Raw genomic sequence first — 14445 nt, forward strand, 5'->3', positions numbered from 1 at the left:
CTTCCTGCCATATTCTACAGGTAATTAAGTTCACAGCTGCCTAATCTGCCTCAAATATATGTATTTAAGATTTTAATGAGGAAAGATGAGATATAAAGAGGAAAAACACCTTCTCTTTATAAGATTTATTTGCACTACCAGGTGTCATCAATAAACAAGTTGATCCTAACTTAGCTGTGTAAGGAGGTAGGGCCATGGTTGGAATATTTCTTTGGGACTGTTGGAAGCAATGGGTAGAGGAAGAGACACAGAAAGAAAGACTAAAAACAGGCAAACTTGTCAAGAAATCTAACTTGAGGTTTGTAATTTGCTGTCTTTGAGCAATAGTAGAGTGCAAAAGAAAGCTGAGCACAAGGTATCTCCCTAAGTGTGTACTGTCATCCTATTTTTTTAATGGCCTGAAGAAATGGATACATACCACACTAATCAGGTTCTGTTACAGTGAGCAATGAGCTAAACCTGTAGGCCTAGGCCACCTGGCTAAAATTCAAGTTGGGTATTTCAGTGGATGAAGGAAGGAAAAAAATACTGCAAAGTATGTAAACCACTTCAAACTAGTTAGCAGGCAGCAGTGGTAGCAAAGGTGCTTCTCACAGGTGTATCAGCACAACTAACACAAGAAGTCCCTCGTTACGTTAGAGGGGTCCTGTCTGAACTCCCTGAAGCAGAGATCCTAGGACTGTTCTGCTTCAAATGCAGTGCTCAAAGCCAGGTTGGATGAAGTCTTGAGCAACCTGGTCTAGTGGGAGGTGTCCCTGCCCATGGCAGGGGGTTGGGACTATATATGATCTATAAGATCCATTCCAACCCCTTAACATTCTATGACTTTATACCCAACATCCCTTTAATTCTTATCCACAATAAATTATCCCTTTTAGGCCTCATAACAAAGTATGCAGAGAGAAGGCACAGCTAACTTCTCCATTTTTAAACTCATTAATTTGTTTCATTGCCTGGTCTATTATTAAAATATTATTGGTACCATTAAAATACCTTTCTGTACAATTGTAGGTACCACTGCTTCATCACAGCTTTTGGCACCATGGATGTATATTTCAGACTGTTCTCTAATGTGTCTCTTAACTTTTCAATGAGTAAAGATAACAATAGCTCCCTGTGAATCACTGCATGGACTGATCCCTGACTCGCTCACCTCATGTCACAGCTAACAGCGTGCTGATAAATGCATTGCCAGTTCTAACTGCTAATATCCTTTTACATCAGGGCTCTTACCTTTATCTTTTGGCATAATTTACAGGCAGGAGTCAATTGCTATTAGCTTGCATAATAGCAGCACCTTCAATGTTCCAGGTGGGTGCCCACACATAGATGTAGTTTTTTCCCCAAATGACTTTCTGTGCTTTGCAATTGCAGTATAGATTTGAGTGCACTTTCTCCCACATGCTGTTTTGCTTGATGATTAATCCTCTCTCATCCTTGCTCCACCATTTTTTGTGAGTCACTTATGGGGCTCAGTGTCGCTTCTGACATGTGAAACTCAAGTTTTAAACTTAAGTCCCAGATAAGTATTTTCTTCTACTCTACATTCATTGTACTGTGTTAGTATGTATGTGTGACTTTCCTGCTTGTAACCTTGAAAACTGAAATGGAATTCATTCTGTTCAAACTTCTAGCATCTTTCAGGCCAAAATGAATTTGTCCTGGATTTTCTGAGCAAAAGATCTGATTTTTCTAGTTGTTGCCTTTGATTTCAGGCTGATAGCAGATTATTACAGTTGCATATATACACTTTAGAGAGCACTTTCTGCAACTGCTTTCTGGAAAAGCTATTTATCACTGATTTAATTTTTTAAAGAAACCACCCCAAAAGGAAAAAAAAAAAAAAAATCCACCAAACCCACACTAAGTAAGGATTTGGAGGTTTTAAAAACAAATGCTTGTTTTCCTAGTTCACTCTGTGGGTCCTGAAACAGTAGCACAAATTGAATGTTGAAATGCTTTCCAGTGACCACTTGAGGGCATGTTTTGATGTAGTTGGAAGTGCTAGGAGTTTGGAGTCATCACATCACTCTTTCTACTCCATTTTGAGGAACTAAAATTTTACATAAATCCCTTTGACTAAAAGGCAGAAATGTAGACAGCTCATATCAAGCAGTAAACAGGAGTAAGAGTACACTTCATGAATAACTAATAATATATGCTTCCGTGAAAACTGAAAGTTCTTTTGTGCAGAGCCACAGGGAGGGAATTTCTTCAGGCTTAGGTTAATTTAGTTGATCCTGGCTTTGTATCAACCTGCATGTTACTAGGCCTGTGGAAAGATGGTAGTTTTCCAAAGTGCATGTTTGTGGTTGGGTTCTTTTGTAGGCCTTAGGACTATTCTCTTTGATGGCTGATGTGTAAGCCCCCAGTAGGATTCATGTAAGAAGCTGTAGTCTAGCAAGTAGAAGTATTAATCTAATAAGTAATAAATAAGTGATAATTGAAGTGTTATATTGACATGTATTGGATCTGTTCAACTCTTAACAGAACCATTTCAAGCATGGACTGGGTTTTATACTTCTCGGAGCACGTTAAAAGGAATTGCAAGGAGAGCAAGTTCACTGCTTTATGCTGGAGAATCCTTTTTCACACAGTATGTCCAGACACACCCATCAGGTTCTGTTTGCAAGTGTAAAGCCTTAAAACAGCTTCAGAGTCTTAGATGGGCAGTTTCAGAGGTAAAAATGGATTTATTTTTTAATTTGAATGAAAATGTTTATTGTCCAAAGGTAAAGCTTTGCATAAATATTTCAACTGAAGTGTCTCAAAGTTGCTTGTATGTTTTTAGAAGTAACTTTCCTTGTTTCCAAGTCCTAAGTGAAAATAAAGCTATTTTTCAAAAAGCTGGCTTGAAACACGACTTCAGTCTCTTAGCCATCCATTAAAGACTTGGTTACTGGCAAATTTTTTCTTCAACTAATGAAAGAGTATCTGATTTCCAACTTTGCATATGAAATTCCTTTTCTTCATGTTAGTTTTATTATTTACAAAAGAATCCAAATAAAACCTGAACTAACTAAAAGCAACTGATAATCTACTTCTGCAAGTTAGAAGAGGACAGACAGATTTGTTTCTTCAAAGTTCAGCAGCAAAGTGATCAGCTTCATACCATTAACCATTTACAGTCCTCAGTGCTTTTGCTGGTAATAATAATTTTGTCAGCTAAGTTAATGACCAGACCTTAATAGGAAATGAAAAACCGGCCCTGTTACATTATTTTTGCTGCATTCTTGGTTTTGGTAACTTGTTGGTTTTTCTTCCTCTAAGTGTGTAGCTTTAGTAATTTCTACATATTATAAGAGGAATATGTTTAAAGGGAAATCTATGTCCATCTTTGACCATTTCATTCATAGAATCATAGAATCGACTGGGTTGGAAAAGACCTCCAAGACCATCAAGTCCAACCCTACCTCACTTACCTGGTCCTGTTGACCACGCTGCTCCTGATACAGGAACAATTCTATATAAAGGGATTTGGAATAGGCAAAATATGAACTGTGAATATAGCTGCAATACCTTACTGTTTTAAGTTACATGTCTGAAGTTTAGTGGACCATGTTAATACGAATGCAAACCTGAAGTTGTCATCCTGTTGCACCTTTCACACTCTCTTAAATGTAAGGTCCAGCACCACGATGGTATAACGGGCACAGAGGCTCCCAAGGTGAAGGACATGTACCTGAACAACTTGATATATGGAATGTTCAATGTAAAGAAGCTAATGGCTTCCATAATCTTTGACATGAACAATGCACAGAAGAATGGAGAAGTTTATTCTTCTGTTTACACTAAAGACTCAGGAATACCAGGTACTTTTTACACGGCTTTTCCAATTTTCCTCCTAGATCTGAGGCAAACTCAGGTTAATTCATGAGCTCTCAAAACTCAGGTATCTTTATACTGATGTTAGGCTGAACCCTACCCCGGTGCATATATTAGACCTGGCTCCCACATTCAGACCTTACCTGTAAAACAGAGGGGAGGAAGAGGTGCTGATTGGGGTAATTACTAAACTAACCTTCCTCTGCAGCATAACCTTACATGGTAAGAAACAGTCAGAGTTAAGAAATGTTCTTGCCTTAATGTACTGCCAGCTTGTGTAACAAATGTAAAAGGATTTTTAAGGAGTCGATTCTAAAGACTGTACATTGCCTTTTATCTTTACTTTGGAAACTTTTTAAACTGTCAGATGTAAGCAGTGCCGTGGGCTGCACAACACACTGATTTGGATTTTTATAGGGCTGTTTTTAGATTAGGCTTCTCATTTGATCTTCTGTGTAACTCTGATAAAGTTAATACTGCATGACAATGAGTTGTGGTAAGCAGCTTATTTTCACCAAATGCATCTGCATTCATCTCAGGTGTCATTTTCTGAATACATGGTCTCTTTTGACTGGGTAAAGAATAGAAAAGCAAAGCAGAAGAGGTTTTTATGAAGTACTATAAAATGTCTTCTTTTTTCCTATCGTGAAGTTTTACTGTGTGGTTTTATGTTAAAATTTTGTATAGTGGTTGTACCTAGACAGATTTCTCAAATGTTTTCTAATATCACATTTTAAAAAAACCTAATATTAGTGACTAATAGTTTCGTTCGTTTGTGTGCACTAAGGTGCTACAGATATTGACCAGTATATTGTTGTCTATAATCCACTGGCATGGAACATCACTACCTTTGTCACAATTTCTGTCAGCAGCTTGGAAATGAGTGTGTATGATGAACTGGGACATCCTGTACCGGCACAGGTACTTCAACTTTGTTTCTTTCTGTTACTTTTCTCTCACTTCTCAGTTTTCATTGACTTGATCCTACCCCCTGTCAAAGTGGGAATTTCCTAGTCCTCCTTCAAGGATTTTTTTATTTGCTTGTTTGTTGGTTTGGGGGGTTTTTTTACTTGCCTGTTCTCTCAACAGATACTTTTTTTACTGTCCAGAAGGACTTGCTGCTCTTGTAGTGTGTTCAGTTTGTCTTTCACATGCCTGCTGTGTGTGACCTGGCACTTCTTGTCTTTCTGTAAAAACACTGTTTCCAATGAAGCCTTTTTCATTGAAGCCCTGCCTTACAATTGACGGTCCTGTTTGTACGATTGACAGATTGCCTTGGGTATGGAGAACAAGAGATCTAAGAAATGTAGGTCTTAGTTACAAGCCAAAAAGAAACTGGTGTCAGTCAGCTGCCATTTGACAGGTCATTCTGTTATAGCCAAGCTCCAAGACAAGGCTCCAAGAGCAAAGAAATTGGCCTCCAGTGCAAGTTAGCACTAGCCTTTCTCAGGAACATCTCCTGTAGAGAGTGTACCCTCATCAATGGCTTGATAAACATCTAGGAATGCTTTCTGCACAGAAGGCCTGAAGAGTCCTGATGCAATTCCAGAGGCTCCCCTCTGTCCCTGAGATGCCAGATAGCTCAGCAGGTTTTGCCAGCTGGACAGAGTTTCTATTACCTGTGGCTTATGACTTAGCACCATGGATCAAGGCACACTGCAGTCAGTGACACACAGCAGCTGTCTCCTGTTCCTGCATACATGACAATGGTGTAAGACCATATTACCTTTATGCCATCAGTATCTTGGGTTAGCACACAGTCATGCCTACCTGTCCATCCTCACAGAAGTCTGAATTATTTCAACCTTTTAAGGTGCAAGGAGAAGATTGACATGTATTTAAAGCATTTATTCAGAACTTAGGATGCCCTAAAGTCAAGCTGTCATTCTTTATTTTAAACAAAGATCTCTGTTCTAGGGTTGGTCTTTTGCTAGAAGTTACTCGTATATGCATGTGAATAATGGCTTGAGGCTAAATGAAATCTCTTTACCAGCAATAGCAAAGTGGTTTGGGGTCTTTTTCTTCCAGTATGTGCAGTTCAAAAGTGCATTGATATCACACACTCCTTCTTTTTAAGAGAAAGAGAACTTTAACTCAGAACCCTGACATGAGTGTGAGGCTGAGAGGAATTGAGGCTTGGCAAGTGCTCTGCTGCCTTCTGCAGAGCACTTGCATGAGTTGTATAGTGAAAGGAGAGAATGGAGGTAGATTGGGTTGATGCCACTAGAGTTAGGTTGTCTGGGGTGGGAGTGACTGGACATATGCCTGTCCAGAGTGTGAAGGTACAGACAACTAGCTTTAGTTTAGTCATAACTAACCTCTTTGTCCATGTAATCTGTTCAGTATTTATCTAGCTCCATTTTCTTGCCCCAAAGCAAAAGTAGTGCTAAATTATATAACATTAATGGACAGGATACGTGTAATTGAAAGATGGTTAAAAACTGTTGTTTAAGGTATTTTGATATGAAGTATCAGTGGTGTTCTGTTTACTGTTCAAATATATGTTACGTGGGTTTGCCTCCTTTCTGTGTGCCTTCCTTAAGGTGAGGGCACATCTGGATGCTTCCTCCTCTGGCCATGTGTTTTCTTTCTTGCACTAGTCACATTCCTTGTCTTTTCAGTCTCTTTTCTGTCACTTGACTGATTAGTTTAATTTGTGATTATTTCTGCTCATGTAGACATTTTGCAGTGCAGTATTAAATCAAGATCTGCAATTCCATGTTCACATAACTAACCTTTTAATTTGCTTAGTGACCCTCTTTCCTTCAATAAAAAGGAAGCTTAACCCAAGTTAACCAAACTCCCAATTAAAAGCAGCATGGATCTACATTAGAATGGTAAGAATGGCACGTTTAGAAGCTTATTATTAAAGCAGTAATTAATTTTTGTAATTTAGGGCTCACTCCACATGAAGGTAGTTGCCTTTCTAATTAATTTTCCATAATGAAGCATCATTGTGTATGTTCATGTACAGGTTCAAAGCTCAGTGGAGTCCCAGTCTACCTATGATCTGTATATTCTAGTTGCAATAAATGGTCTCAGCTACAGAAAATACAGTGTTAAACCCTTGCCTGGTAAGCAGGCTGCATTTATTGCAAGGTCAGTCAAGTACAAGCGAAGAGACACAACTCGTGCAGATCAGCAGAGTCACCAGTTGTTTCCAGTGGTGAACAGCTGCTACCAGGTGCTCTTTGACCAGAACACCAACCTGATGCACAGCATTACAGAGAGGTGAGGTTGCCTGCTTTTTTTGAATAATGCTTCAGACTTTCTAAAATATTTTTTACAAATAAATTCAAGGACTGTATTGTGCCCTAATTCCGAGACTCAACTAACAAAGTGTTCTTTACAGTCCTTACTATCCTTTTGTATCTCCAGCTCACGTGTCCTCCTTTTTACTGAAGCTTTAACACTAGCATATGTGTGATTCCATTCCAGCTCTGGGATGTTGCTCTGTTTAACTATGCAGTTGGTCTAAGATGACATACTGCAGTAATAACTAGTGCAGCATCTTAAATTGCCTTCATATGACTTTCCAAAAACTGTGAGAACTGTGAGCTTCAGGAGAGAGAGGAGCAGACAAAGTAGATACTGAGTGTAAATGCTTCTATCCTGTTGCCATTGTATCATTGCCAGTGTTAAACATGGGAACTTGCATCATGCTGGTTTAACCTAGCTACAAGGCTAAATGTACCTGATTATTCATTAATACAGTACAGTGTAATTCATTTTTGTGAAATGGGTAGTTTTGATCCTGGGCAACTCAGATCAAAACAATGAGCTAGTATAGATGTTGTTTGATCTTAAGATGTTTCTCTTTTACAAAAGTATCAAATGACGTGGAAACTCTTTTTTACACACTGGCAGATATCTTAATGCGAAGCATTTTAATTCTCTGCTGTCCTCATGTCCTCAATCTGTGAGGAAACAGATTTTACTTTTTTCCTTACCTCTCCAGCCTCTTTCCTGTTGCAGTTCAGTTTTGTATCTATTACACACAAAATGTGTTTGTAAGTAATACAATTTTCCTCTTCTGTGGATTCGCAGAGAGACTAACCAGACAGTCCAGGTGACCCAGGAGTTCCTTGAGTACCATGTGAATGGAAACACGACCAAAGGACCCATTTCAGATAACTACTTATTTGCCCCAAATGCTTCAGCTGTTCCAGTATCAAAAGCAGTGGGATTGGAGGTGGTTTCTGGAAACTTGCTAACAGAGATACGTCAGTATTTCTACAGGTACAACACCATTACAGCTTCACTGGAATGTTTAATTCTCTAGATATGTATGAGGTTAGCTCTGCATAGTTACTCCTAAGCAGTGAGCTCTGTGTACTGCTTAGGACTTGGACAAAAGAAGTAGTATACATCTGCTAAATGCAGTGCTGAGGAAGTACCTCCTTTAAATCATACAAGTGCAGAATGGTTTGGATTGCAAGGCATTTGCAAGATCATCTAGTTCCAGCCCCCCTGTCAGGGGCTGGGACACCTTGCACTAGACCAGATTGTTCAGAACTCCATCCAACCTGGCCTTGACTTGAATTCTGGGCAACCTGTGCCAGTGTCTTCCCGCCCTCAGAGTAAAGAATATCCAATCTAAACCTGCCCTCCTTCAGTTTAAAGCCATTCTCCCTTCTCCCTTCACTACATGCCCTTGTCAAAAGTCCTTCTCCAGCTCTCCTGTAGGCCCTTCAGGCACTGGAAGGCTGCTTTTAGATCTGCCTGGAGCCTTCTCTTCTCCAGGCTGAACAATCCCAATTCTTTTCATCCCGCCCTCAGAGTAAAGAATATCCAATCTAAACCTGCCCTCCTTCAGTTTAAAGCCATTCTCCCTTCTCCCTTCACTACATGCCCTTGTCAAAAGTCCTTCTCCAGCTCTCCTGTAGGCCCTTCAGGCACTGGAAGGCTGCTTTTAGATCTGCCTGGAGCCTTCTCTTCTCCAGGCTGAACAATCCCAATTCTTTTCATAGGAGAGATGCTCCAGCCCTCTGATCATGAATGAAAATTGCATCTAGCATCTTACATGGGTAGAATTTGGACATAATGATTCATTTTTATAACTGAATATCTTTGTTATAAGCAAATTAGAGAAAGGAGAAATGAATCCTACAGAAGATCACTCTGAACCCTGATGAACTAGGTACTTTTCTTTGTTAAAAGTTTATCAGTCTATAAACCCTTCACCCTCTTTTAAGTCTAGATTCTTTGGTTGAAGCTGTTTGCTTTACATGGCATTGGACAAGGATTGTAGTTGAGAAGAACCTTTGAAAAACAGTGTGGAATTTCTGCATCAAAGTTAACATTACCCAGACTGGAAAAACTGGATGTATTCTGTACCGTGTAAATGTGTTGCTTAGGGAGTCATAATTATTTTCACAGTTGTTGATTTTGGGAAAAACAGAGCCTTTCTAATCAGAGTCCTCTTTACACTTGCAATGCTAAGGAAAACTGTGGGCTGTCACTTACTTTAGTTGAATATCTGTGTCTTTGAAAGTTAAATTGAAATTAAAATTAATTGTAGACGTACATGAAATACATAGAAAACAGGAAAGAAAGTTGTCTTTGTAGGTTGACATCATGAATGCCTTGCAAGTTTTGTCATATCCAATCCAGTGCTCCACTTTATAAACTCTACATGTCTTTCTTCTCATTTTCACAGCAATATTACCTCTCAGGAATATAGATATGCAGTGTATACCAGGATGTACAAAGTACCAGAAGGCTACGATGGGAAGTTGCTTTGCCATAGGATAGAGCAGCAATACAGTGTTGGGCCTTTGGAGTTTAATCGTGAAGCAGTTCTGAGAACAAGCACCAATTTGAACACTAAGCAGGTTCTCTACACTGACAACAATGGATATCAGATGCAGAAAAGACCCTTCAAGGCATATGTGAATAACACAGTGGCTCGGGTAGGCACAGAGATGTAATCCAAAGTCAGTTGTGTCTTCCCTTCATTCCCCTGTTTTCTGGGTTAATATTGTCTCTGCATAATTTGCTGTGTGTTTACAGAACTATTATCCTATGGTCCAGACTGCCTACATTGAAGATGATACCACAAGGCTGATGCTGCTTGCAGAAAGAGCTCATGGTGTATCAAGTCAAGGGAATGGACAAGTGGAGGTAACATATAAATGTATTTATTTTTTCTAGGAGAGCATAATTTCTTGGCTGCTGGTAAGATAATTAAAATCTGATGGGTGATTCCTGAAAAAAATACAGGTGATGCTACACAGAAGACTATGGAACAACCTTCAGTGGAACCTGGATAATGATCTCACTTTGAATGACTCTTCAGTGGTTCACCCTGTAATTTGGCTTATTTTGGGAACCAAGGCTGCCACCAATACTTTGTATCGGACAAGTGGACTGGCCTTAGAACATAGGCCAGTAGTAATGTTTGGAGCATTATCAGGTAACTCATTCCCTCTCCCATGCTATCTTTAGTATCTGAATGGTTATTTATGCTGCTCTGATTTATGCTGTTAAGTTTGTAAATGCAGACTTCAAGCCTCCTGTGTGGCAAAGTTAGTATACAGTGAGTTAGGAGGCAGATTTAGAGCCTGCAGTTACTTTGCATTAATTTCAAACATGGATGTTGTCCAAGTGTATGAAATGTTTCTCTTGTTATGTAATTATCTCTACTTTCAGAGGAGAATAAATTTTAAAGCATCTAATGAGAACAAAATGTTCACACAGGGAATTAGTGCAAAGTAGCTAGTGCACCATATATCAGCTTCCTGGATGCTGAGTCCTTAATGGCCAGTTTTGAGTCATTCTTTGAGAGATATTTGTTTGGCTTATTAACTAAAACTGAAGCCTGGTAGCTAAATAGCAATTTCAAACTGCAGTGAAATTTGTTTGATGGAAAGCTCTAATACACTTATCAAGCAGTTAAAATCATGCTGCTTTCTGCTGAGTATCTCAGAAGATTTTCGAGGAGAAAGCATAGCATCTGCTTTGCCTCTGCCTTGGTAGAATAAGCAAAAATCCCATTACCCTTCCATACTAGCCAGGCTTGTGTGTGTGATGGATGTTTAATGTTTGCTTTGTTTCACTTTGCATTGAAGGAGATAAACCGAAGGTCCCCAGACAACAGCAGAATTCAGTCCACAGTTCATCTGTGACTCTGCCACCTAATCTTCATCTCTCAACTCTGAGCATTCCAGGGTGGAGATACAGCTCTGATCATGCAGAGCAGGTCCACAGCATCCACATGGGTAGGTGCCTTGACAAGGGTGGCTGGATGTTACACTTAAAGAAACTGGGTTTCTTTTTTTTCTGTCTTCTGTGCTTAGTACTTTATTTATTCCAGGTGTTAAATTCCTCAGTCAGGAAAATTAACTGTGCTGTATGATTTTTCTACTCAAATAGTTAAACACTTCTCCTGCATGAGTTAGTCATGCTAGTGACATTCCTGTCAGCAATGGGAGCTGGGTGTTTCTTGATGTTAGTCCTCTTGCTAACTTCAGAAAATGGGAATTAAGTTCAAATTATGAGAGTGTAAAGTTTAAAAGAGAGTTTAGAACTTAAGTTTATTTTTGAAGTAAGCAAATGTTTGCTTTTTTTTTTCTCTTGAAGGTAAACAGAAGCAAGGTGATGCAGATTTCAGTCGTGTCCTGCTAAGAATTAGACACTTGTATGAAGTTGGAGAGGATCCTGTGCTGTCTCAACCTGTGGTGGTAGATCTGAAGGTAAATCTAACCCTTTGAGACACAATACCAGTTGATGTGCTTTTATTACAGCGAGAACTGGTTCTGGAGTGGCACATCCTGTGTGCTAAAAGCTCCACAAAAGAGCAATACAAATATATTAATATAACTTTACCCTCAGAAGGAAGTGGGTCTCTTTTTTTCACTCATCTTTACCACACTGAAGCCATTACTTCAGGTGAAGTTGCCATAGGCACAGCAAGAAGATTGCTGAAATATGGGTAGGACTGGTTCAGTTGAGCTCTTGGTTGTGTAGCACTTCCTGCAGTACCTTAATCAGTGCAGAGAGTGGGATTGTGTTTTGTTATTCCTTAAGTTATTGCAAGTTGTACCTGTAATTAATGAAATGTGGACAGGATTAAAGGAAACATTTTTTTCTTTAAAGTTTATTTCTGCCAGTTGTTGAAACTTTTGATTGCTTCCCTCATGTACTGCACATTTTCAGTTTAATGTTCATTTGATCTTTCGTATAGACAGACATATATTATTTTTTAATCTATGGCAGGGAGTTATTATTTTAAAATACAAAATTTTGATTGTGATGACAAACGGGGAACAAGGTGTAGGATTCTCTGTTTTGTTCTTAAAATTGCAGTGTGAGTTTTAGCCCTATAATGGAGAGATTAATAAGTTCTTTACTACAACACAGAGGAAGATTTTAGCACCTCAGCTTCTTAGTCTGAAGCCTGGTGAATCTGTAGGTGCCTTGTGTTGCATGATCTAGCAGATCTTTAAAGTCTCTCAGCTCTGCTTTACAGGTTGATGCTAGAGTTGAAAATTCTGCTCTGGTCTAACTGTTTACTAGACCAGTGAGTGTGATGCTATTCTCAATAAACTCTGGTTTGATTCCTGGTGTTTTCTCTACTCACAGTCTTTGCTGAAGGGATTAGGATCAGTGATGGTCGTGCAAGAGAGATCACTCACAGGCACCTGGGATGTCAACACTTTGAAGCGGTGGAAATGGAAGACTGCACAACATCCAGGCAAAGGTAGGTGGAATAAGGTGGTTGGTGTCCATACTGTTGCTGACTGTTGATGAATAATCTAAATAAAAATATTTTTAAAATTGCAAGATTCAAAATGTATTATTGTTTTGTACAACAGACCTGATATCTGGCACAACCTGCAGGTAGTAGCACTTAGCTAAGATTGCCTGCCAGTAGTAGTCTGCTGTATTTCTCCCACGGCTTGTCTTGCCTAGAAGTGTTAAAGAGGTGTGAAATATTTCTGGAGTTGTCTTTGTGCAAATAGAAGTGGCTACTTTATGAATTCACACTTGTGGCACAGGTTGATTTTTGTTAGATGCTGATGAGTTCTGTTTATCTAAGCTTAAGCCTGTGCTGCAGAAAACCAGCTGCAGTTAAAAATCCCTGCCCTAATCAGCTCAAAGGACTCTGTGGATATGATTCAAGGTAGGGCTGCCACTCAAGTGAAATGCTGTAGGTGACCTCATTTCATTTCTCATTCCAGTTAGCTGCTTGGACATTGTCCATACTGTCACTTACATCCATGTAGGTGCCTTATAAAAAGCTTGCAGAGGTTTTGGCATGGGCTAGGTGAGAGTTTAGAGCTCTGCTTGGCCTGCAGCTAGCAACTTGTGTGCTGTTTATTCAGGATGAGGAAAGGATGTGTGGCTGGGGAGTCATTTCACATTTCCTGCGTGAGTCAGTGTGTGAAAAGATCAGGTGTTGTATATTTTAATACTATGAATGGATGTGCCTTAGGCTTCATAGTACTTACAGCTTTGAGGAGAATCTGCTCAAACTCTAGTTTTTAGGGAAATGATGAGTTAAAACTGTTGTGATAGAATAATGTGTCCATTTGAGTAAAGCTGCTTGAATAAATTACCAATGTTTCTGTGTTTTACAGGATTCTTCAACAGCACAAAGGCATCAGAAAACTATACAGTCACTGTTCACCCAAAGGAAATAAGGACTTTCTTTGTGTACTTTCAGAGTCAATAAAGGTGGATAATGTATATGAGGAATGAATATGTAATAGCTTCTGATTTTTGTTTCAAGATACAAGTGATGATCCTGAAAAATATTCTACTGCTGTTAATGGAAGAGGAATTAATTTTTGAATAAAATCTAAATTTAATTAAACTGTGTGCCTGAGTTGTGGGTGTATTTGTTGGTTAATTATTTACAACATTTTTTTTATTTCTGAAACTTTTTCACTGCAAAAATGACCTTGATGTTACAGAGTGAGCATACTGAACATTTTTGTGCTTGCTGTGCATGGTGTTAGTCATGTTTCTGTGATGCTTCAGTGTGGAGCACTTAACAAATTCATATTAGTATCCTGTAGTCTTTCTAATTAGTGGTGATGTCAAGAGTCTTCTCTTAAGGTTTTTGTTGTTAGAGGAGAAAACTAACAAACCACAGAATAGTGGTTTGCCAAATGGTGTTCTGTTCCTGCATGCAAGGAGAAATGCCTGTTGTGTTTCAGCTACCTTGTCATTTGGGCAACAACTGCAGAGTTTCTAGTTTGCTGTAAACTGAAATGGAATGTACTGTTTGTATTCCTTTGCCCTAAGTTCATTTAAATCATGTCTCTTAAGGTTCAGAACTGATTAGCATTCCCTGACAGTATCCTGGTCCTGGATGTTCAGTCTTGTGTTCTGGGTGAATTGAGGCTGTAGAATCTTACTGTGTTCACAAACTATTGGGCATCTGTTCTGAGCTGCCCCAGAGGCAGTGTAAGTGAGGTTCTTGTTAATAGATCCCTTGTGGGTGATTGGAGTGAAAAGACACTGAATGATCAGTGTTTATACATATATATGGCAGGTTTATTTTAGAGGAGTTTGGTTGCAATGGAAAGGAGGTATGCAGCTGTTTTGGTTATTTTTGGAAATAGTGCAATATAAATGTATAAAAATTTTGTTTTAGAAAGTATGTAAGGGAAA

General features: G+C 39.0%; 1 protein-coding gene across 1 annotated transcript in view; it reads left to right on the forward strand.

Annotated features, from left to right (window-relative positions):
• The window catches only part of LOC103801909 (epididymis-specific alpha-mannosidase-like), a 23992-nt gene extending 10350 nt beyond the window's left edge, over positions 1 to 13642 (forward strand). Inside the window, 13 exon segments of the mRNA XM_009074348.1 lie at positions 1 to 20; positions 2491 to 2681; positions 3626 to 3812; positions 4613 to 4746; positions 6800 to 7056; positions 7873 to 8064; positions 9485 to 9737; positions 9838 to 9948; positions 10048 to 10240; positions 10896 to 11045; positions 11407 to 11519; positions 12409 to 12526; positions 13407 to 13642. The exon segment at positions 1 to 20 is cut by the window's left edge and continues 30 nt beyond it. Of these exon segments, the coding sequence (XP_009072596.1) occupies positions 1 to 20; positions 2491 to 2681; positions 3626 to 3812; positions 4613 to 4746; positions 6800 to 7056; positions 7873 to 8064; positions 9485 to 9737; positions 9838 to 9948; positions 10048 to 10240; positions 10896 to 11045; positions 11407 to 11519; positions 12409 to 12526; positions 13407 to 13501 (2014 nt within the window). The 3' untranslated portion in view covers positions 13502 to 13642.
• Positions 13643 to 14445: the final 803 nt, after the last annotated feature.

The sequence above is a fragment of the Acanthisitta chloris genome, unplaced genomic scaffold (assembly GCF_000695815.1).
Source record: "Acanthisitta chloris isolate BGI_N310 unplaced genomic scaffold, ASM69581v1 scaffold6635, whole genome shotgun sequence".
Lineage (NCBI taxonomy): Eukaryota > Metazoa > Chordata > Aves > Passeriformes > Acanthisittidae > Acanthisitta > Acanthisitta chloris.